We start from the raw sequence: 21,290 nt of genomic DNA, 5'->3' as shown, positions 1-21,290 counted from the left end.
AGAGAGAGAGAGAGAGAGAGAGAGAGAGAGAATTTTGCTAAAATCAGAGCTCCCAATTTTTTCTTCTGCAGCTCCACCAGGCTATAAGCAATCACAGCAAAACATGTCCAGAGGGGACAGGGAAGGAAAATGAAAGCAGCACATACAGGCAATGACCTTTGCAGACTCCTAGCATGATAAATGTCAAAGGTTTTCTGTTTTTAATTTGTCAGAGTTTCCAAAGGAGCCTGACCTATGCCTACTTTCAGCCACGTTGTTCCCATCACAGCAGGCGCTGAAGCGGCACCTCAAAACCTATTACTGCCCGCCTTTGCTGAGGCTGGCACTGTCAAAGCTGCAAATTAGCCCATTTGCAACCTTTCATAATGCACTGTAGCAAGGAACAGCATGTTTTTCTCAGGGAGGGCTAATGCTGAACAATGTAATGTACTGCAAATGTGACATATTGCAGACAGACCACAGAATATACATTTAGATTTGTCAGGTGTCACTTTTGTGTTGTTCTGCAATCCATTATGCTTTCTTAGCAGGTTTTGACCTTTTTACGTTTCACTGTTGATACAGAAAAACAGCTTTGGTGTTCATAAATGTACACACATCTATAAATACCATCATCAATAAGAATTTAAAGCTGATATCTGACAACTCTTTCACAGCATCCTTAAATCAATAAGAATACGCTATTGTTTATATCCAGTCAAAACAAGTTTCTGCTGGAATGTTTTTGCCTTGATCTCACTTCTGGGAAACAAAAAAATACTAAAATTATTTCTGTTATTTTCCTGCTGCTTGTCTTCTTTTCAAAGTGTGATTCCATTATTTTGAAAGAGTAATTGTGCAGCAACAAAGCAACAAGAGATTCAGAGGTCAAAACTAAGGACACACTGGCAGATAAACTCAGGAGGATATAACTTTTGTACAACAGACCGGGCAGAAATCCAGGAGACTCATATGTTTGAATCAATAGCTGTCGTCTCCGTGCTGTACTCCACTAATATATTTTTGTGAAAATGGGAACCTGGTGAAATTTTTTTTTTTCCTTGATGATGTGACTTGTGCATTGTCTGGCCATATTGCTGGAACAATAACATAATTATACAGAGCCCCTACGGCTCGCGATGGGAAATGTTTTCCTAACTACTTCTGCACAATATGGTTTGCATTTCCCCTACCCATATGCACAGTTGGCAGGTTGTTACAGTCCAGTTTTAATACACCGCGAGTTTGCGGAAATGCTTTTGAAATACTACAGAAAATAGAGATGATCCAGTGATGCAATTATTGCATGAGCTGCCCAGCCCAGCCGCTGTGGTTGAAGCTGTAAACGTGGTTACTGCTCAGATAACCGCTGCCTCTGTGCCCGTTTCAAACAACCTCAACATCAGCTGGTGAGAGAGCTGGGTAAACTAGCCCCTAGAGTTATATTCCAAACTGCAGTGGTACAGATTGGAGCTTTTAGTAGTCACAGCTGATGGTGCACCAAACTCGCACCATGGTTTTGTCCATTATTGCATTTCGGTTTGTTGAAGCCACATGGCAGCTTTATAGAATTTAGATATATTTTATGAGTAGCAAACCAGATCAACAATTAATGATAGGGTGAAAACCGACCTTGTTTAATTTTTCACAGATATAACAATAGTCTGGAAAATAAGATAAGATAAGATAAAACTTTATTAATCCCTCGGGTGGGTTCCTCTGGGAAATTCGGTTTCCAAAAAAGCACAGCACCGACAGAAGTTACAGAACATTATATATATATATATATATATATATATATACATACACATATATGAATACAAAGACATATATAGATAAAATATACAAAGGGGATACATAGAATAAATAGGAATAAAAATAAAAATGCAAGTGAATTGCACATTTCAAGTATGGAAGTCTATTGCACCGTTGACTTTGGAATATAATAAGTGGTCACTGCAAAACATTTCATAACATTTCCTTACTGAAAAAATGTTTAGCAGGTTTTACGTCATGGATTCAAGCTCAAAACAAAGAAGTTTTGAGCTTGATGGAGGCACAAAAAAGGCCTTAATATTCCTCTGCTCATAATTACATTTGAGCCATTAAATCCATTCATCCTAGGGTCATGCCCCTAGCATGGGTGAAATACTTAATCTCTAAGAGATTGAACTACTATGAATGCACAGTATGTTAACGATGAAATGCTTCAAAGTACTGATATTTGTTAATAGACTACAATTTAGTTTAACAGAAGAAAAAAAGATATACAAGTAAATTGTTATTCAAAGATTAATTGCTAAGATCTGTATTTTATATATGATTGTATTTATTTTTGGAAGAACAGAGCTCTACAGCTAAGAGACGTGATGACTGATTTTTGAAGTGGAAGCAGAGCCAAGGAGTCGTTCCCCTCAAAGCTTTCTTTGTTCCTGTCTTGCAGTGCGTGATCAATGAATGGCTAGTGATCGTTAAAAGACCTACTGGTCGATTCCGCATTAGACTCCATCTTCCTTATTAATGGACTTTTCTGTTTCTGCCTCCGCCTACCCTATTTCTAAAAAGCAGGATTGTATTTTCACATGAAAGCGTTGGTGAGTGGTGATCTCGCTTTATGTGAATGCCGCTCAGATGTCGGCTTTAGCTGCCAGATGGAGTTTCAAAGGTGTTGGAAAACAACAACACGAAGCCACGTTGCATTTCTGATCATGTATAATGAAGGCCTGATCAGTGCAGCTTAGCAGTTGGGGTCAGAGTGTAAAAACATCTATGGAGTTTTAGCCCAGCATCACCAAATGATAAAAAAGATGAAACCATGAAAACTCACCTTCTGTCTAAAGTAGCAGATCTCGTCAGCATGCAACAAGGCTGCAGTATGCTGACCTTCATCGTGCAACCTGAACTCCTCTCCCCTTCTGAGGCTTGATGTGCTGCTGGCTTGGACATTTTCCAAGGTCAGGTGGAGGGCCTTGGTCCTGTAGGGAGGTGATGAGGTGATGTTTCCAATGCCCTCTACTGTTAATGAGTGCATCTAGAGGGAACGCAGGAGGGTATAGCTAAGGTGGAGAAGTTCAAGTAAAAGAGCAGTGACTATTTGTGTGCATGTTGAGAGGTTGATGGTAGAAGGGACGTAGAGCATATGAGTACATAGAGGGAACCATAACTTTAAATGATAGAGATAAAAATCAATAATTTATAGTTTTATTATTTTTATGTTATTGCCAAGGTAATATTTTTAAAATCCTCTAAAAAATTTAGCATCATGGAAAATTGAGTTTTTCAAACATATATTGCCTTGGCGAAGATTAAGACTTGTTGCTTATGACCATCCATCACAAACTGTGCTAATCTACAGTGACATCTTATTTTCTTTAAAGGGTGTTTTGCATGTTGTTTATAGGGGGTGTGAAGTGCCATGTGTGGCATGGGAGGAGCAGTTTGTTGTCACTAGTGTATCTTTTTGCTGGTTTATTGTTTCTGGTTGATGTCTTTACTTATATAAAAAATTTAATATATATATTTTGTTGGAAAAAAAGCAAACATATTCATAACAGATTATGTTTATTAGGAACAGCGCTGCTTTCCAGAATGGAGAAACCACTCCTGACTAGCACTGCCCATCAAATATGTTCCAGGACACAAATTTAGAAATTAACATCAGAATAGTTTTCAAATACAAGGACGAACACAGCTGTGCAGTTGGGGAAAAAAAGCTGGCAGTTCTTTAAAAGCTAATCTGGCACTGCTGCTGTGCCATTGATCGTCTGGCTTACTGTGGCGCTCCTCCAGACAAATGAGTCAATACATTATTCAGTGCATTGAGACTCCTACAAAACCTGTGACACTGGAAAAAACTAGTGTCCTCAGCTGCCTATTTTCCTCGAGTATCGTTACAATCATGAATGGAGCCACTGATTTGCACTTCAAATTGCCTCTTTTCTGTGTGTGTTTGTGTGTTTTAAATGATGCGGGCTTCAGTGGTAAGTAATCTTATGTTATGCTGCATAAATACAGTCCAATAAATGATTCAACACTGCTGGTTAGGAGGCAGGTATTATATGGTGACAGCACATATAAAGACATAAATATAATAATCATCATGAGACACATTGTTTTTGCTTTTGTAGTGAAATTGCTCAAACAGCTCTTACACCCTCCAGTCTCCTTATTATATGTAAGCGCCTTGTATTTTTATTGTTTTGGGGTTTTTTGGTCTTCTTTGCCTGGACAATTTTGTTACTCAACTGTTTCTGAAGTGTGATGTGAAAGTGCTGGAAGAATTGTTTCCGTGCAAGCATTTCACCATTTGTTTTGTTGAGATACACCAATTAGGATAATATAAAGTGAGTCGTGACTAGAGCTGTGCTGATGTGATGCCTGTCAAAATATGTGGATTTTTTTTTCAGGTTCCTTAGACCTGTTCTGTAAATGTATCGCTGCTTCATGCTACCGATCATCACTATGAACACGTACCTTTTATGCAGAACCAAGGACACTTAAAGCGAGGCTGGAGTACCAAATATTTAATGTGGGCAAAGCGTGCACAGTTGGTATAAACAACAGCAGTTCTGCATGTTTATGTAAAGCTGGATCACAAACAGGTCACATGGTGAGCTTGCTTTTATTAAGATTTGTTTATCCAGGTAACAGCAATTGTCAAAATAGCTGTCTGGTTTCTGGGTTGAGATGCAAAATGTAATGAATCTGCCATCCAGTGTGTTGTGTATTCTCCTACGTACTGCTGGGAAATATAGCAATATAACAGCTTCATGCAACCATGATGCTCTACACTGGCATTGTTCAAGCTGCCCCTTTATTTCAAATACTTTTAAAAAATCAACAGGTGGCGCCCTCTCCTTCCCCTGGAGGTACACTGTTTGATGTCCTTATAGCACCAAACAGCAGCTCAAAATTCAGAACTCACGGCAAATGTTCTGAACACAAAACACAAAATTAAGCTGGCTGGACTTTTTGGGGGATTTAGGGTCTCAACGGGGCAACCACAACAGAACCAGCAAGTGTGCCTTTAATTTGTGAGGTTGTTCACATCAGCAGACCATGGAAAGCAGACTTATTCTAGTCTCTGGGCTACAGTGTGCTCCTGCGATACTGTGATACTCTCAACTCATATAAACTCTGATATGACTGTGTGAGTGTTCCACTCGTGTCTTTTGTAATTACTCTGACAGCAGCTGCATGATACACAGAGGATTCATCAGATCTATTATTCAGCTTTAAGTGGGTGGAGTGACACCACTTATTCTGAAAAAGCTCAAGGAAGCTCAATTTTTCATAATATGTTGCAGGAATACTCCTTATTATCACATACCAGTAACTCCCCACTCTGGGCAATTTGTCATCCCATATACTGTATGTATGTATGTATATCAAAGGACCATGAGATGCATTCGAGTACTATGTAAAAACATATAAAGTGTACAGAAATATGACTGCCTGAGATTTTGTACTGTTACATTCAGTACGGTGCCAAAGACGCATGATGTTCTTGTCATTTTCCTCAAATGTGATTTTCCTCTTCCACTACGTGTGCAAAGGGGGCTAGTGGAGAGATGAGATACGTGTGGCTGTTATGTCAGCACATGCCCCACATTGTGCAACTTTACAAGGTCTGTTGCTCTAAGGCACCGATAGCAATCTAAGGTTGTTTAAAAGAGCAGTCGTAAATGTCTCGTACAGCTTTGAATTTAGAGTTGAGTTACAACATCCTCCTTCTTTTAGGGCCTTTGTGAAATCTACTCAGATGAACAAACATATTGAAAGATGGATTGAGGCTTACTGCATAAAACTAGCGACGTGAAATAAACAACAATATTCAACCAGAATGAGTCATAGAATTCAGACTGCGGAAATAAGTGACTCTAAGGTGGCCCTCTGCAGGAACCTCACAGCAACAGTAGCAACTACAGAACAGCGCTACAATTTGAGTAATAGCTCAACAAAACCCCGTGAAGGGAGAATTAAGGAGGTGGGCATGATGTGCACAAGCTAAGTACCTCAACATACTGTTACTGCTGAGATGTCGTTCTCTGCAGGCTTGCTCCATCTTGTCTGCATTCCACAGCAAACTCAGGGTAGTGGCTTGTGGAAAATTCCACCTTTCTGGCATTTAGTGGGAAAGATGAGAAAGATAAGGGCAAAATCCTAACGTCTACTACAGTGTAACATTTGAAAGGAACACTTTACCATCTAAGGAAAGCATCCCTTTTGTAACTGCTAACCCAGCTGTTCAGTACTACCGGCTAATTAGCTTGTAAAAGCACAAAGAGTTGAAATAAAGGCGAAAGTTAGTCTCTTGTCTAGCGGTAAGAAAATTCACATGTCAGCACCCCGAATTAACACATTATTTCTCATTTGTATAATATAAATCAAAACTGAAGTGTATGCTGTATTCATCCAAGAAATACAGCATATAATCCCTTTAAAACCACAACCTGTGGTTTTCACACTTTGGATTGGATTGGCACAGATTAAATAAGCAAGATATAACACGTTCACGGGTGACAGAATATTTACCCACCGTTAATTACCACAGAGATATAGTTTTAAAGTCTAATTTAACTCTGGGAAAGAAAGCAAATAAGAAGCATGTTTTCTTCCAAAATATTAGTAACTTGATTCATATTGTACATCCATCAATTCAAATTTTAAAAAGAGACACACAGTACTCAACTGCATCTTCATTGCATGGGCACTAGTGATAATGGTAGTGACAGCATTAGCTGTCTTCAGCGTGGAAAAATGGAATAATGATCGATATTGGATCTGTTTTTGTGTGTTTTAAAAATACTATGGCAGATTGTAAAGCTCTAAAAGGTTTATGGTTACATCAAAGTTATCCATAACACCATATGGACTGGACAGGCAACCAGCTTTGACAGGGGACATTTGGCTTTCATTTATCTTAATAAAATACATTTCAAAAATGAGTAGAGAGTTCATTAATGTTGTCACTTACATGCACAGCTAAGGTCACACACAGAATCTGGGTCTCAGTCTTTTTTTTTAAGCTGGTAAAATGAACAGAGTTTAAAACTAGTGCCTGACTTGGCAGGTCTGACACTTTCTCAGTTAAAAGCTTTGGTTGTACAGGCAGTGTATTTGGGGTCATTCTTATGTTGTTGGATGAAGGTAAGCAATGAGATTGGTGGAGCTACTTTGTACATACAGTGGTTTAAAAAATGCGTACACTCTGGATTCTATTCTGCTGCTGCTTAGATCTATTGCAATGTCATAAAAGGCAAGAAAGCCTGTTCCTGAAATGTTCATACATGCAAGCCATGACATGACCACCTCTATGTTTATGATTGCGAGTTGTTATCTTGCTACACAATGAATTTGAGGCCATTATATATGCCACACGTAAATACATAAGTCTAATTATGCAAAGTGCCTCAGGTTTTTCACAGTACTAAACAATTCAAAGTCAACATTTAAGCCAATTAATTTTTATATGCCTTATTAGACTATATTTAAGATGTTTTGGTTAGTTAGTGGTGTATGTATCTGATGTCAGTTTTTCAAGTTGCGTAAGATCCTGCATGTCACAGGGTTTTCCTTTATTTTTTGTTTATTTACGTGTTTGTTTTTTAATTAAGTAGACTTGTCTATGTTACATTAGCTTCAATATTCAGGCATTTTAATCAAAATAACAAAATAGTGTATTTAGCAAGTAGTTTGCAGATACAGATATACTATTTTCCTGGAGTTTAATTCAACTTTCAAGCCCCCAGTTTTGAACCCCTACTGTGTTAGCTGCCTTTTAACCGCAGTCATTTAAAGAGATTAAAATCTGGGCGCTGGGCTTATGCTTTCACACAGCATTCAGCATGAATCAGTGTGCTTCAGGGACACGGGATTGGCTCATCAAAGGATAAATCTTTGCAAACTGACATGCCAATGAAGCCTGTTCCTGCCTGATATACATTTATTTCTCTCTCATACTTTAAAAAGATATCTTGATCTCCGTGAGACTACCTGTATGAAGATAAAACAAAAACTAATTCACCCATGAGTAATAAATTATGAGCCACATACGTATTGAGAGAATTCTTACATAGCCTACGCTGGAACTTCAGTTCGTGTCAGAACAGGTTTCAGCTTTCATTTCAGCCAATCCAGCGGCTCTATCTTTCTGGAAAAAGATCATTAATATTCTGTTATTGTTCAGAAGCTGAAATAAAAACACTCTATTACACTATATTTCTCCTTTTCCTTACGGTAAGAGACACTGTTAGATAAGGAGCAAGGCATCCTAAATGTTTATTTCATGTATCAGTACAGTGGTGCATTTTTTACCTGAGCATGGTGGAGTTGCAGCAGGCTACTGCCCCCAGGCTAGTGAACCAAACCCCACCCAATCTTCCACACTGGACTGAACCTGAAGCTTTTCTCTGTGGAGGTTGCACGTTCCCCATGTGCCTGTTTCCTGACACGCTCAAAGGGCATACACATATGGGTAACTGGTGACTCTGAACTGGCCTTAGGCATTGAAGTGGGGTGTTTGAAATGCATATAATAAAGTGCTGTATGAATGTCTCTGTGAATGGTGAGCGGTTAGTATGGGCTCTACATAAATACCCTTCAAATTCTATTTACCGTGTCATAGATTATACTTTAAGTACTGTGGTATTCTAGTAGTTTCATTTATTATGCCAATTTGGTCAGTCATACAGATTCAGCTCTTGTCTTCACATTGTTTATTTTGAGCAGACTACTGAATACTAAATTAAAAGAGACTTGGTGTACTATTTCTTTTAACTCTACTCAGACTTGCATGAATATTATTAATGCCAGCAGAGAGAGAGTATTGATTAGCACAGTCCAGAAACAGAATAACAGTCCACCCGATACTGTCCAAACCAACAAGCCTTTATTTCTGTTTTGCTTTATTTTATTTTTACACTGCTCTTTTGTGCTGCTCAAACACAAAAGTATAGCATTTTAATTAGTGAGCTTTAAAGGTGCTATTTGCTGTCTTTGGTTAGAATGAGCCAGCTCGGTGTTTCTCCATATATTCTGCTCGTGCCTGGAGCTGTATAGTTAGTGCCGAAACACCAGAATGACATCAATCTGCTTATCCAACCCTCAAAAAATAAATAAAAAATAAGCCTAATTTCCATTTGCAAACTATTCCCTCACTAACATGTTTCTGCTACAGTGTAAATAAAATCAGAACTGCCAGAACTTTAAACTTTGAAACTCCACAATCTCCATGTTTGTGTTTATATTAACCGTGTATTTCATATTTCAGTCTCTGCAACAAAAAGGGGAGTTAAAGAGTATAAAATGAAAACGTTTTGCTGAGACTGAACAGGGCTAACTTTTACCTCAGCTGTCTAAATGTTCTTCTTTTGACTTCCTTGCTTAGGTGCAATGCAGCATTCCAGACAAGTCGAAACATGACGGTGTGTGCGCTCTGTCTCAAAGAATCAGTTAAACTGGGTGGATGCAAAGAAATGGGTCACACACATCTAGCTCTGTAACTTAAGATTGTAAAAAAAATTTTATAAAGATTGTGTTAAACTCGGGTCACCTCCTGTCAGCTATTCTGAGGTAAGGTATAATTCAGCGATTCGAACCCAGATGAACCCCAGGTGAACACTGCACTGAATTAAAGCTACTTCCGAGATGGCTTTTTTGTTTTGTTTTTTAAACCATCACCCCTGCATTTTTAAAAAATACCAAATGAGTTTAGATAAAAGTACAGTTTTCTGTGGCATTCTCCATCAGTAGCTTCACTCAGATTCTCTAAACAAGACAGCTGAAAAAATGTGCTTTTGAAGGAAAGGCAAAGACAACATCAGCAAGCTTGAAAAGAGCTTGTTACGTCTGTCATTTCTTCAAAATTTAGGTTTTTTAAGCATAACTTTTTAAGGATTATTTTATTACTGATACTTTTTCATTAGAGTAATAAGCCCCAGTTGCTATATTCGGATAAAGATTTTCATGGGATTACCAACTAAGATGTATTTTAATCCACAAAATAACATGTAAGGTTACAGGATTTAATAAAGAGGTTGGCAGGTTGATGGTGCTCTCAAATGAACTTCATTTATGATCATCATTATCAAACTATTGATATTAGGAGGTTCTTATACATTTGTGCTTTTTGCCACTTTTTGCACATAGTGGTTTCTATGATTAACATTTGGATGTTTGTGTAATTCATAAACGTTTCTGTGGGGGAGGGGACAGTTCTGGTTTAACATTTAGTTCCCGGGTAAAAGAAAAGGAAAAAAAAAAGAAGAAGAAGCTGTTTTTGGGGTGTGGACTTGCTTCAAGGCAGAAAAGGGGGAGGTTTAACCCTCTTGCTGCTTTTCCATTGGTGGACACAGGGACAAATATGCCTGTACCTGGTGCAGGTAAACAGACTGAAATCAGGCACAGCAGAAGAGGATCACCTGGCGTGACTTAATGCAACACTTTGGTTTCATTTAAATCCACCACCGTGGAAAACTTGACAGCTTTTTCGTTTGTGGCTTTGCACAGGTTTGTGTCGTATACCTTGCCTAACTACACACAAGGAAAGAGAAGGGTTAGCATTCGTAGATTTTTTTTAATTCTTTTTTTTTGGGGGGGGGGGGGGGGGTAAATATCAATTAGTTGTGCCTTGTTGTGTTTTCTAGGTGGCAAGTGCATTGCCTTGTCATACAGGTGAAATGAGACTTCAGACTGAAAAGTGTGCATAGACAGGCAGGTTTTTTTGTAAAGTGAATAATTAAGTGTTAGGAGTAAATGCTTCAGCTGAAGGCTGTGAGATGCTGTAATAGATGGTTACAATTGTGTGGGTTTGGACTGTACGTGTTAATCAGCACCCTGCATTCATCAAGCTGAAAAGACTGCAAAAGGATGGAAAACATCGAAAACAGGTCCTTACTTGTGCAGGGAGAGGCCTCGCCTGGCACGCCCTTCACACAACCTGTACAGAAGGAAACTTGAGCATACACTCCAATGGAACCTGTCTTTCATGTATTTGTTCTCTTTAATTAATCAACCTCTTCTTCCCTGACAGAAACAGAAAGAATGACATCACTGAAATCGGTGTCAACGCCCCCAGTGATTCACCACCTGAAGGGAGGCTTCAGCGTGCTCACTTCACTTGTGAAACCATCCATGTATTCTATCCTTCATTCCACCGGAGTCTGTGTAAAGTGCTAATCAGATTTCAGTGGTTTGAAGAGTAAGACACATGGAATTTTTCATCCTCAGAGAAGCTTAAGTCATATAATCACATTGTCAAGGGTTTTAATGGTTGCAACTTTTACAATAAATTTTAACAGGGCTTTGTTTTTTTGTTTTTTAGATAAAAAGATATGGCCTTTAATGCCCTTTGAAGGCAATGTGATGGTGAAAGCAACAGTTCTGCACAAGCACTGAAAGAGGACTTGTCCTCCTCATTCATACCTGCAATGCGACAGTAGTTGAATACCGCTGCACTGATTGCACTTTAGAGTTATTGCAGGATCACAGAGTGCTGGCAGCCCCACTTTATGTCTTTTTGACTGTCACTCACAGAGGTTGCTGTGTCCTCACCCTGTCTCTCTCTCTCTCTCTTTACACTTACTTCTCTGAGACAGCAATTACATAATGACTCCTAAATTCCCACATTGCCACTTTCACAGCAAGCTCATCTGAGCTTTTGCCAAGATGTATTTTTGTGTCCTTAAAGTCTTATAACTGTACCCAAGAAGCCTAGACATACAATATAACATGTGCACGGAACGGAGTAACTAATTGTTGATTAATAAACATCGCTTTTTCCCTCCAAAGAATATAGTCTTTTCCATAAGGTTTTAAACAATTCTCTGTGGGACAATTAGCCTGGCTCATTAGCACAGGACACTTCCCAGATTACATTCAAAGCCTTAATTATAGCTAAATAGGCAGCTACATTGAGCCCATGTCAACCAACTATAATTCTTCCTCCCAATTAATATAGAGGGAATATAAACTAACAAAAGAACATAGTGCCAGATCAGCAGAGATCTGTACAGACTTGTACTCAGTAACAGGGTTGTTCTGATTGATAGTGACATAATAAATAAGGAACTATTAGGTATTTGAATTAAAACACATCTGAAAGGTCTTTTTAACAAAGAAAAGGGCATCATGTTGTGAATTAAGAACTACCAAAGCCATTACATGGGGAAAAAAGACAGTGCAATTCCCAAATTTTAAGCAAAATCAGGAAACTGTGGAAAATAGTGTGCTCAGTATATTTCAAAGACAGAATAACCGATGCATGACCCAGAGTTTCAAAAATTCTGTCTGAGGTTAATCTCAGCCCAGTGATCAACTGATCCCAGCAGGCCTCACATGCTAGAAAGATTTTTGATTTTCTCCACAGCAGACTTCTCATGTGCTACACACCCCAGCCTGCTGTTCACCTTCCTGTTTGATGCAATTATAACCAGAGGGCTTAGTGCTGCATATAGCGAGCCAAAGAATAAACGCAGGTCAGAGATCAGTGAGGAACTCATGGTTTTCTTCACAGTGAGGGTGTACACCCAAAGCCCATTATCTGCCCCATAGAAGACAACATACAAGGTCACAAGTGCCACCACAGCTTTGGCAGCTCGTTGTTCAGCTCCACTATTTCCAGCACCACCGCCACCACTACTGCGGAGTCCCTTCACCTGCTGGCTGTGCTTGTAAAGGAATACCAGGATAATCAGACTTGCGAGTGTCATGAGGGCCATGGGCACAACATCCCTGCCAACCTGGATTGCCCCGTTGGCATCTCTGGACAGCTTTGAAGGAAAGTTCAAATAGCAGAATTGTACATTAATGCCATTGTCTATCGGGCTAGTTTCATTCTTGGTACTGAAAGAAAACAGTATGGCTGCTGTCGTCATGCAGGCATTGAGAACCCAAAGGAAGAGGAACACAAAGGCCAAATAGTGACCTAACAAGGCACGAACAGAAGCCCAGCTTGATCCTGGAGGGGCAATGCTCAAGCACTGATAGGTACTCAGCAGGAAAGTGAGCCAGATTGAGAGGCCACGTGTTGCTCTATAGATAAAGATCACTGATTTACAGCCTGTGTCTCCAAAGATGTCGGCCAGACGGAAGGAGGCCAGGGTCTCCGTCAAAGCACGTACAACCACCACCAACAGGTTGACACAGGCCAGGTGCAGGAGAATAGCATCAGCTGCTAAAAGTCGCTTCTCCTGGTACAGCAAGAGGAGGAATGCCACAATTACAGTGGCATTACCTGGAATTCCCACAACGGTCAGGAAGAGAAAGAGCATCCCACGGACAAACACTTCTGATGCCATTCCTACAGGAAGTTGAAAATCAATAAAATCACATTATCAATATGTTATTTGTCATGCACTTCTAAATGTCAAATGGTGCCTAGCATTTAAATGGTTTCAGGAAAAAATCGTTTCGAAGGTTAAACTCCTACCTGAGAACGGTCGAAGCTAAAGAGGTCTAAAGTGGTCCTTGTGCCTGTCACGCTGTGATCCTTCTCTCCTGATGTAGTCAGGGTGTTTGTGTTCTTATACTGGCAGACAGGTAAGATCTGTTTTGCATGGTCCATTGACTTCTCTTCCCTCAGCCTCCAATTACTTGAGATCAATTCAGATGACTGCTTCTGTACCTGTATTGGGTTTCAGACAGGCTAAGACAGTGGAAGCTGTGTGTGTCCTCGTACAAAGAGCTTACCAGTGGATGAGAGATATGACATTAATGAAAGCACAATATCTATCAGTCCCATGTTTATTGTCAAAAAAAAGAGATTACAATCATTCCTCCATGTCACTGTTTCACTGAGTAGAGAGAATTAAATCAATTTTCTAATTACTGAACCTATATGCAGATCTCTGTGTAAAACCCTCCACAATACTTTTGCATTTTTCATATCTTCAATCTTTTTTTAAAGCCACTGCAAATCAGAAACCCTCCCTGTGTTGGTTAGACGCATATCAACACCACAGTGTCCTCCAGTGGAGGAAGAGGAAACAAAGGACATTCGACTCACTCTTCATGGTAGATCGCCTGCAATTTTCATTTGGAGCGTGATCCGATTTATGATTTATGATTGTGTAATTCATCCACAGCAATAAAAACTCTTAATAGAATTTAACCTAAACTGTGAGGATGCTGTAAGGACAATATGATTTAACATCGGGGAACTGCTAGAGAACATTAAGCTTAATTCCTGTAACACAAGACACGTCCTACTTTGAAAATTATAGAGTACTTGAAATATTGTGGCCACATTCAGGAAACCCTGATTAAATATTTATTCTGAACACTATGAATATAATGTATGTGTTGGCACTAATGGTGGTTTGATACAATTTCTCCTTGAAAATTCTTGTTCTGTTTTGTTAATTGAAATACTTTTTCTCTGTCATTGAAAACCAACTGGGTAAAACTGAACATGCAAATGTACAAAATATTTAGATTTGTTAATTACAGTTTAATTTTTTCATATTTCTTGTTTTCCAGGATTTTCATCTAGTCTAGTATGTTCCCCTCTATATTTATATGTTGACGTTTTTAATGAGTCTGGATATGTATCATTTAGTGCGGACGTTCTGTGCCTCTCTGTGTTAGTCCAGCTTTTATGAAAATAGGAATTAAATTAAAAGCCAGTCATGTTATGTTTTTGATTGAACATTACATGAAAATCAGCTATGTTTATGTATAATAAAAAAAAATCTAATGTGAGCTCCCGAAGAATTTAGAGTGAATGAGTTTTAGATGATGAAGACAAATGAAATGTAAAATGCTGGGAGGTCAGCTGTCCCCATCTCCTTGTGAGGCTGTTAAGTCAAAATCTTCTGAAAGTGCATTTTTCTTTCTATTGGAAAGATTAAAAGGTGCAGTGAGAAATACAACGAATAACCCCTCTGCCAGTTCAGAGATTTTGCCCTCATCAGCACACACAAAGGAACAAAAGAGTGTAAAGTGATATTTCTCTTAACTAAACTGAGCTGAACATCTAAGAATGGACCTGATTTTTTTAAAATGCATTAACATAAACCGCAATGGGTTTTATCAATTTCACATGACGATTCTCTGCAAGGGTCTGTTTGTGTCCTAGTAACATAAATTTCATCATTACAGGGTATGCATGATATTTGCATGCCATCCAGATTGTTCCAATTGTGTGGGCTTTTCTAGAAGCCACTACACAACTGTGCACTTGAGCTGAAAGCATTTTTTACACATATAGAATATGTATGTACAGCATGGACAATAATAAATCTCTGCTGTCTGCAGCTTCAAGGGAATATAATATTATATAACAAGAATAGTTTTTTGACACACACACTCATATTCACCTGTTGTTCTGACAAACAACAAAATTATAATAGGAGAATAGGAGCAATGCTAAAAACAGATTACATCAGCGAGAACATATTTCCTGTCAAGAGAAAAAAAGAAATCTTTAACTCGCAATGAAGCATACTGTTGCAATCCCCTGAGAAGGACATGCTTGAACTTGCCATTTTAATTAGCTCTCAGAACATTTAAACATGTTACAAAAACACACAGGGAAGCAAATAACACATCTAGTGATTATCTATTCCAAGGCTCCCCCCCAATCCCACCTCCACCCCCAGGGAAAAGCAGGCTTCTCAAACAACACCGTTTTAGCACAAAAAGAAACTTGTGCAGCTGACCAGGTTAGAGTCCTTATAAGGACACATTTGCCATTTACAGGTTAGCTGGTTAGAAAACGGGGATACTTATAACAAACTTCCGTTGTCGGTGCTAAATGAATAATGTCTAGTTGTCCCTATGCCCCCAATTAGTGCAGACATGCATTGTTATATGGCTAATTGTTTTGCTTCTCTGTGTCTTTAACATGCTCCCAGGACATGATGGAGAAAAGGAGCGCACGCTGAAGCACCAGCTGTGCGTGTAAAGGCCTCTTGATGGCTCATTCAAAGCATCATCAGGCTGCTTTTGCGTAAACAGTAACCACTCACGGCTGTCTCCACGTGGTCAATCAACCGTATTTCTTAAAACTCTGCAGGGAAATAGCTTTATGATATTTCAAAGTGCAGGAAAATAACACTTAAGAATTTACATAAGGAACTGATTTTCCCAGACTGCAACCAACAACTAAAATCTCTTGACCTTCTCTTGAATCTTTGAAAGAAAGCAAATTTCCACGTTCCAAAGTTGTGCCCGTTGAAATGACTCTTCGGCATTCTTAACATTATTTCAAAGTAACCTTATAATTTCCTAAGGGATTAATAAAGTATTCTAACTCTGATTAATATGATCGTAAGTTAAAACTCAGATTGAGCTAGAAAATAATCCGCATACAAAATTCTGCCATCACTACTATTATTATATTTTTGGGCAGTATTTTTAAAAAGGATATTTTTACCCCATTACACTGAGAACATGTTAATCATGGATCTGTTATAAGCCATGTAGTGGTCAATACAGCAAGCCAAAAAAGTGTATCAACATCCATGGGGACGCTGTCTCCTTTGTGGGTCTTGTCCTCTGAGACCATGAGTCATATTTAGTTTGTTGCACTAATATCTTGGCCGATCCTTAGGGGCATCTAGGATTATATATTGAACTTACAAAGGCTCTCCAACATTTAAAGCACTAAATACTTTACTTTTTCTCTTCAACTTCAGGTGAGCATCATTTTCACTACAGGTGACACAATTGGTGTTATCTGGTTTTATCAAAACTTGTGTAGTCATCTTGAAAGATTAAGGTTATGTGTATAGTATTTATCACAGTTTTGGTTTTCTGCTTTGTTAATCACGACAGCTGCAGGTCTTGGTGGCATGGATCTGTGTGTGACCATCAAAGGTGTCTCCTTCCTCTTGCAAACAGGTATGGGCGTTTTAGGAAACACTGTGGTACTTTTGGCGTACACACATATCGTTTGCACTGGACCGAAGCTCCTTCCTGTGGACATGATTCTGTGCCACCTGGCCTTTACCAACCTGTTGCTGCTGCTGACCCGCAGTGTCCCCCCGTCAATGACGGTGTTCGGGCTGAAGGCCCTATTGAATGATCCGGGCTGTAAGGTGGTGATCTATGCTTACCGCATTGGCCGGGCTTTGTCAGTCTGCATCACGTGCATGCTAAGTGTGTTTCAGGCAGTGACCATCACCCCTACTGGGCCTTACTTGTCCAGGCTGAAGCCTTCACTTCCATCCCTGGTTATTCCCACCTTTGCAGGGCTGTGGCTCTTCAATATGGCCATATGCATATCAACTCCATTATTCTCCATGGCTCCACGAAATGGCACTCTCTCTGCCTTTACCCTAGACCTGGGCTTCTGCCTTGTAGACTTCAGAGACAACTTGTCCTATGTGATTAACGGGGTGGCTATCTCTGGGAGGGATTTTGCATTTGTTGCCCTGATGGTGGGCTCCAGCTGTTACATCTTGCTGCTGCTCCACCGCCACAGCCACCAAATGAAAGGGATTCATCGCTCTCAGGGTGGAGGGGCAGAGACCAGAGCAGCCAAAGCAGTGCTAACCCTGGTAGTTCTCTATGTGGTCTTCTTTGGGATTGAAAATGTGATCTGGATCTACATGCTGACGGTGGCAAAAGTGTCACCGGTGGTGGCTGATATGAGGGTGTTTTTCTCTTCATGTTATGCCTCTCTCAGCCCCTACTTTATCATTTCCTCAAACAAAAAGGTCAAAGCAAAGATCGTGTGCACAGCTGAGCATGAGCAGCCATCAGCGGACACTCGAGATTCGAATGACAAATGACTCTGTCTCTATCTTAACAGCCTGCTGATTCACCTGCTAGACAGCAGAGTTGTTCTATCAGACCTTATCATTTTCAGGATACTCTTATTTAGCTATTATTTAAACAGTAGAACTAAAGAGTAGTGTTGTACAGCTGTATGTATTCTTAATATTTTCATCTGAATTCTAATTAAATGTTAATTACAATCATATGTACCTGTAATATAGTTTGTGCTAATTGAGAGAGAACATTCTTTTTAGTCATATATGCCAGAAATCCCCTCTTCCTTCTCGCCTCCTTATCCTCATCATTGGATTGATACAAAAGAAATTAAAAGTTGAGCTAGAAGCATTTTTACACAGAAAAATTCTTTCAGGAATTTTTAATGAGTCTACTCACTAAAACCAGGAATACTGAGATTTGCAACATGTCTTGGAAATTTTTTAAAAAGGTTTCTTGTAGAGCTTAGATGATTAAGAAGTTAAATAAATATTTAAAAATAATTCAGAGGGACCCTTTTTGCATTAAAGTACGGCTATGGTATTATATAAGGGACAAGCTTAAACGTGAGCGTGATTGATACTACCGTTCCTACAGCAGCTGCGCTGTCAGTGGCCGAAATGTTATGGAGGTATTGGGTATTCTGTTTCCACGGATTAGCCTTTCAGGTAGCACTTGCCCTCTGAAGATGTATGCGTTTCATCACTGAAGTACGTATACTGACATATATGTAGCATAGTTTTTGTCTATAAGTTTAGTTCATGCTTATTACTTAATGTTGACAATTGCATACGTCTTTGAAAGGGGTTTCTCTTTTGAATAACCTGAAATGGCCACCTGATAGACAAACCTCAGGGAATATTGAGATCCAACTTAAGAAAAACAACAAACCCAGGAAAAGGGAAGCGGAAGAATGGGCTAAAAAGTGTAAAATAGCTTAAATAAACAAGTAGACGTATGTGTGAAAGCAGAAGAGCTGCTAAAATGTAGTATTTTCAGAAATTATCCGCGTCGAAACTTACCGGAAGAGGTAAAGTAAGCTGTAATCGGCGCTAGTAGTTAGCTCAGTTGCACAAAAAGACGCTGCAGCGTGCAGCGACCCGAAACTGATGACAAGAAAGTGTTAACGAGCAGTTTGTAATGATCAGAAAGGGTTTCTTCCAGTTTGTGCCAAAGCTACCGTGCTGTTTAATTCCAGGTAAAAAATAATTTCAGATAATTACTTTGGCTACTTTTAGCTAACCCTTAGCGCACCTGTGTATACACAGGTGCTTGTTTCACACCAAAACGCGTTCATTTTATCTCTGCTTTCCCTTGCGGGCCTCTCGTTTAAGTTCTGCTTTTTCCAAGCTTCAGCATTGTGTCCGTGCACCATATCTGATTAGGGAACACATCTGGATTTCTCCACACTCCTCCTCTCTTTACCGTGAAATGACCTGATCCGAGTTGACCGGTTCCCCTGTCTAATAACAATGGCAACAATAGCCTGGTACCAAGAAAAGGTAAGCGCAACACATCCAGTACAGTTAGTGTCATTTAGGAAAGTCTTAGAAACTCATCACTTGTTACAAACCTATACTATATACTTTACTAGTAAAGTCTAGTAATATAACGTAAGATATGTAATGAGCCTTGTTTGTGGTTCTTTACTTACTTGTTTACTACTTAGTACATTAAAAACTCTGCTAAACCATAGACATCTACCTAATTACTGTTACTATTAATCTGATTTATTTTGAAGTGGCTGTTATTACAATTGTAATAATTTAATTCATAGTCATTCAATCTTGAATCCATATGCTCTGATTTACATCCTTACATCTCACAATTTATTAAATCATTTCCTTTACCTCTTTGTTCCCTTACTCCTTAGAAAAATTGATTTAAATAAAAACAAAAGTGTGGTTATATCACACAAGCTTTCCATAGATTTAACTGGACATGGTTTTGTTTGATCATTTAGTTGTTATTATCACCTCTTGTGTTTTCTTTGAATTAAGATAATTAGAAGAATTATATTTTGTTATAGATCGGGGCATATGATCAACAAATCTGGGAGAAATCTCTTGAGAATGCCGATCTAAATGTAAGATACTCATTTTTCTCTTTAATGGAATAAATGTTTGTGTATTTTTAGTGCATTTGACCTCTAAGTTGAGTAAGAAGCCCTTACTATTTATATAGGGTTTGGACAGCAAACCAAAGAAGACGGGGCACATCAAGCCAGACCTTATTGATGTTGATTTAGTAAGAGGTGAGTGTGAATAAGGAGCATTAATTGTTTTGAAATGTGTTTGAGACATTTCTCCAGGTTTCTTGTCAATTCATGCACAAAGCAGATAAACTATGCATTGTATATATGTATGTGCAGTGCTTTATTTGCCTCTGTTTAATCTCTTCTTTACTTCAACCTTGCTCCATCACTTAGTAAATGTAGTTTTAACAGACCACCCCTTTCATCCCATCAGGATCTACATTTAGCAAAGCCAAACCAGAGAGTCCATGGACAGCGCTGACTCGAAAGGGTCTGGTCAGAGTGCTGCTGTTCCCGTTCTTCTTCCAGTGGTGGATCCAGGTGACCTCCATGTCCATCTCCTCATGTATCCTCATGCTCTACATTATGCAAGGTTAGCTCACCACCACTCATCTTGCAACTATAGCCTTAAAACAAGACTGACCTCAACTCAAACATCAGTGTAGACATTCAACCTAGACCAGGTTCCATGCATCAGAACAGTTTTTAATTTACTGGATAAATAACTTTGTATCTGCTTAGAGAAGAGTTTCAGTGAAGAATAGAAAACTCTTCTTTAACAGCATAAGTCAGCATTCGTGTGCTGGAAGAGCTAACCAAACCGAATGGCTGAATGCGTCTTTGTGTTTATTTCTTTAATCAAAATACACAGAATCAGAAAAAACGTTAATAATTTCCCAAGGGCAAATTGCTTTATGTCAATTACTGAAATATGTGTTAGTTGCAGATCTATGCAAGAATAGACTATTTTGTTATATTTTATAACTTTTTAATATATTATTTGATTTAGTTTAGTTAGTTACTGATCTCACTGTCTTGGAACAACCGTGACCAACTGTGGGATTCAAGTATTCCGATTCTGCTTCTAATACTGATAATAGAAACACATGATAGCTCTGGTTTAAATGTTGTGGAGCCTTACCGTCACACAGCAGCTGCCACATGACACATAAAAACTCTTCAGTTGTGCCATTTGGATTGTCGCCCCCTTGGCCAACAGTTCAAAATCTGGGCTGCAGAAATGCACTAACAACCGCCAAAAAAGCAGCATGCCCTCTCTCACAACCACTCACTGATTAATTCCAGTCCACCTTAACTCCCTGAAAGCAATTGGTGGAAACATCAGGAGTACTTTACTGTGACCGTGTCTTCAAATTGTTGCCTGCAAGCACCCAGACACATGCACACTCCTTTCCAAATAAGTTTGATTTTGTTGGTTTTGTTTAGGTTGTTTGATTACGTATTTTTAATTGAAGAAAGTACACAGGTCTCGATATGCTCTGTTTGTGGTTCATGAAGTTAGATCTATTGCTGCAGGCTCAATTCGCCAGCTATTCAACAC

The 21,290-nt window shown here is 39.1% G+C and overlaps 3 protein-coding genes across 6 annotated transcripts in view; 2 read left to right on the top strand and 1 right to left on the bottom strand.

The window, feature by feature from the left end:
* Nucleotides 1–10,570: 10,570 nt before the first annotated feature.
* Nucleotides 10,571–13,478, bottom strand: ora2 (olfactory receptor class A related 2). Its single transcript, XM_085408018.1, has 2 exons — nucleotides 13,409–13,478; nucleotides 10,571–13,279 (listed from the first exon to the last, which is right to left on the bottom strand). Exon 2 carries the CDS (start codon nucleotides 13,275–13,277, stop codon nucleotides 12,312–12,314), a length of 966 nt encoding a protein of 321 aa, XP_085264144.1. The 5' UTR covers nucleotides 13,278–13,279; nucleotides 13,409–13,478; the 3' UTR covers nucleotides 10,571–12,311.
* A 3,294-nt stretch (nucleotides 13,479–16,772) lies between these two features.
* ora1 (olfactory receptor class A related 1) lies at nucleotides 16,773–17,714 on the top strand. The gene has a single exon (XM_085408017.1). The coding sequence runs from the start codon at nucleotides 16,773–16,775 to the stop codon at nucleotides 17,712–17,714; it is 942 nt and encodes a 313-aa protein (XP_085264143.1).
* Nucleotides 17,715–18,559: 845 nt separating this feature from the next.
* Nucleotides 18,560–21,290, top strand: part of phtf1 (putative homeodomain transcription factor 1) — a 10,651-nt gene continuing 7,920 nt past the window's right edge. The window contains exons 1-5 of one of the 4 annotated variants that reach the window (XM_085407293.1): nucleotides 18,560–18,892; nucleotides 19,080–19,196; nucleotides 19,724–19,780; nucleotides 19,879–19,948; nucleotides 20,163–20,321. In XM_085407293.1, the coding sequence (XP_085263419.1) occupies nucleotides 19,167–19,196; nucleotides 19,724–19,780; nucleotides 19,879–19,948; nucleotides 20,163–20,321 (316 nt within the window). In that variant the 5' untranslated portion in view covers nucleotides 18,560–18,892; nucleotides 19,080–19,166. Of the gene's footprint in view, nucleotides 19,197–19,723; nucleotides 19,781–19,878; nucleotides 19,949–20,162; nucleotides 20,322–21,290 lie in introns of all 4 variants that reach the window. The other 3 variants (XM_085407291.1, XM_085407292.1, XM_085407290.1) reach the window with 3 other exon arrangements.

The sequence above is a fragment of the Rhamphochromis longiceps genome, linkage group LG5 (assembly GCF_057381845.1).
Source record: "Rhamphochromis longiceps isolate RC_006_pf linkage group LG5, R_longiceps_female_GT1.1, whole genome shotgun sequence".
Classification (NCBI taxonomy): Eukaryota; Metazoa; Chordata; class Actinopteri; order Cichliformes; family Cichlidae; genus Rhamphochromis; species Rhamphochromis longiceps.
Note: the sequence above shows the minus strand (reverse complement) of the source record. Positions and strands in the feature narration are given on the sequence as shown.

Bases quoted from the DNA above. Each gene is read 5' to 3' on its own strand.
- ora2 (XM_085408018.1), bottom strand. From the start codon at position 13,277: ATGGCATCAGAAGTGTTTGTCCGTGGGATGCTCTTTCTCTTCCTGACC.
- ora1 (XM_085408017.1), top strand. From the start codon at position 16,773: ATGGATCTGTGTGTGACCATCAAAGGTGTCTCCTTCCTCTTGCAAACA.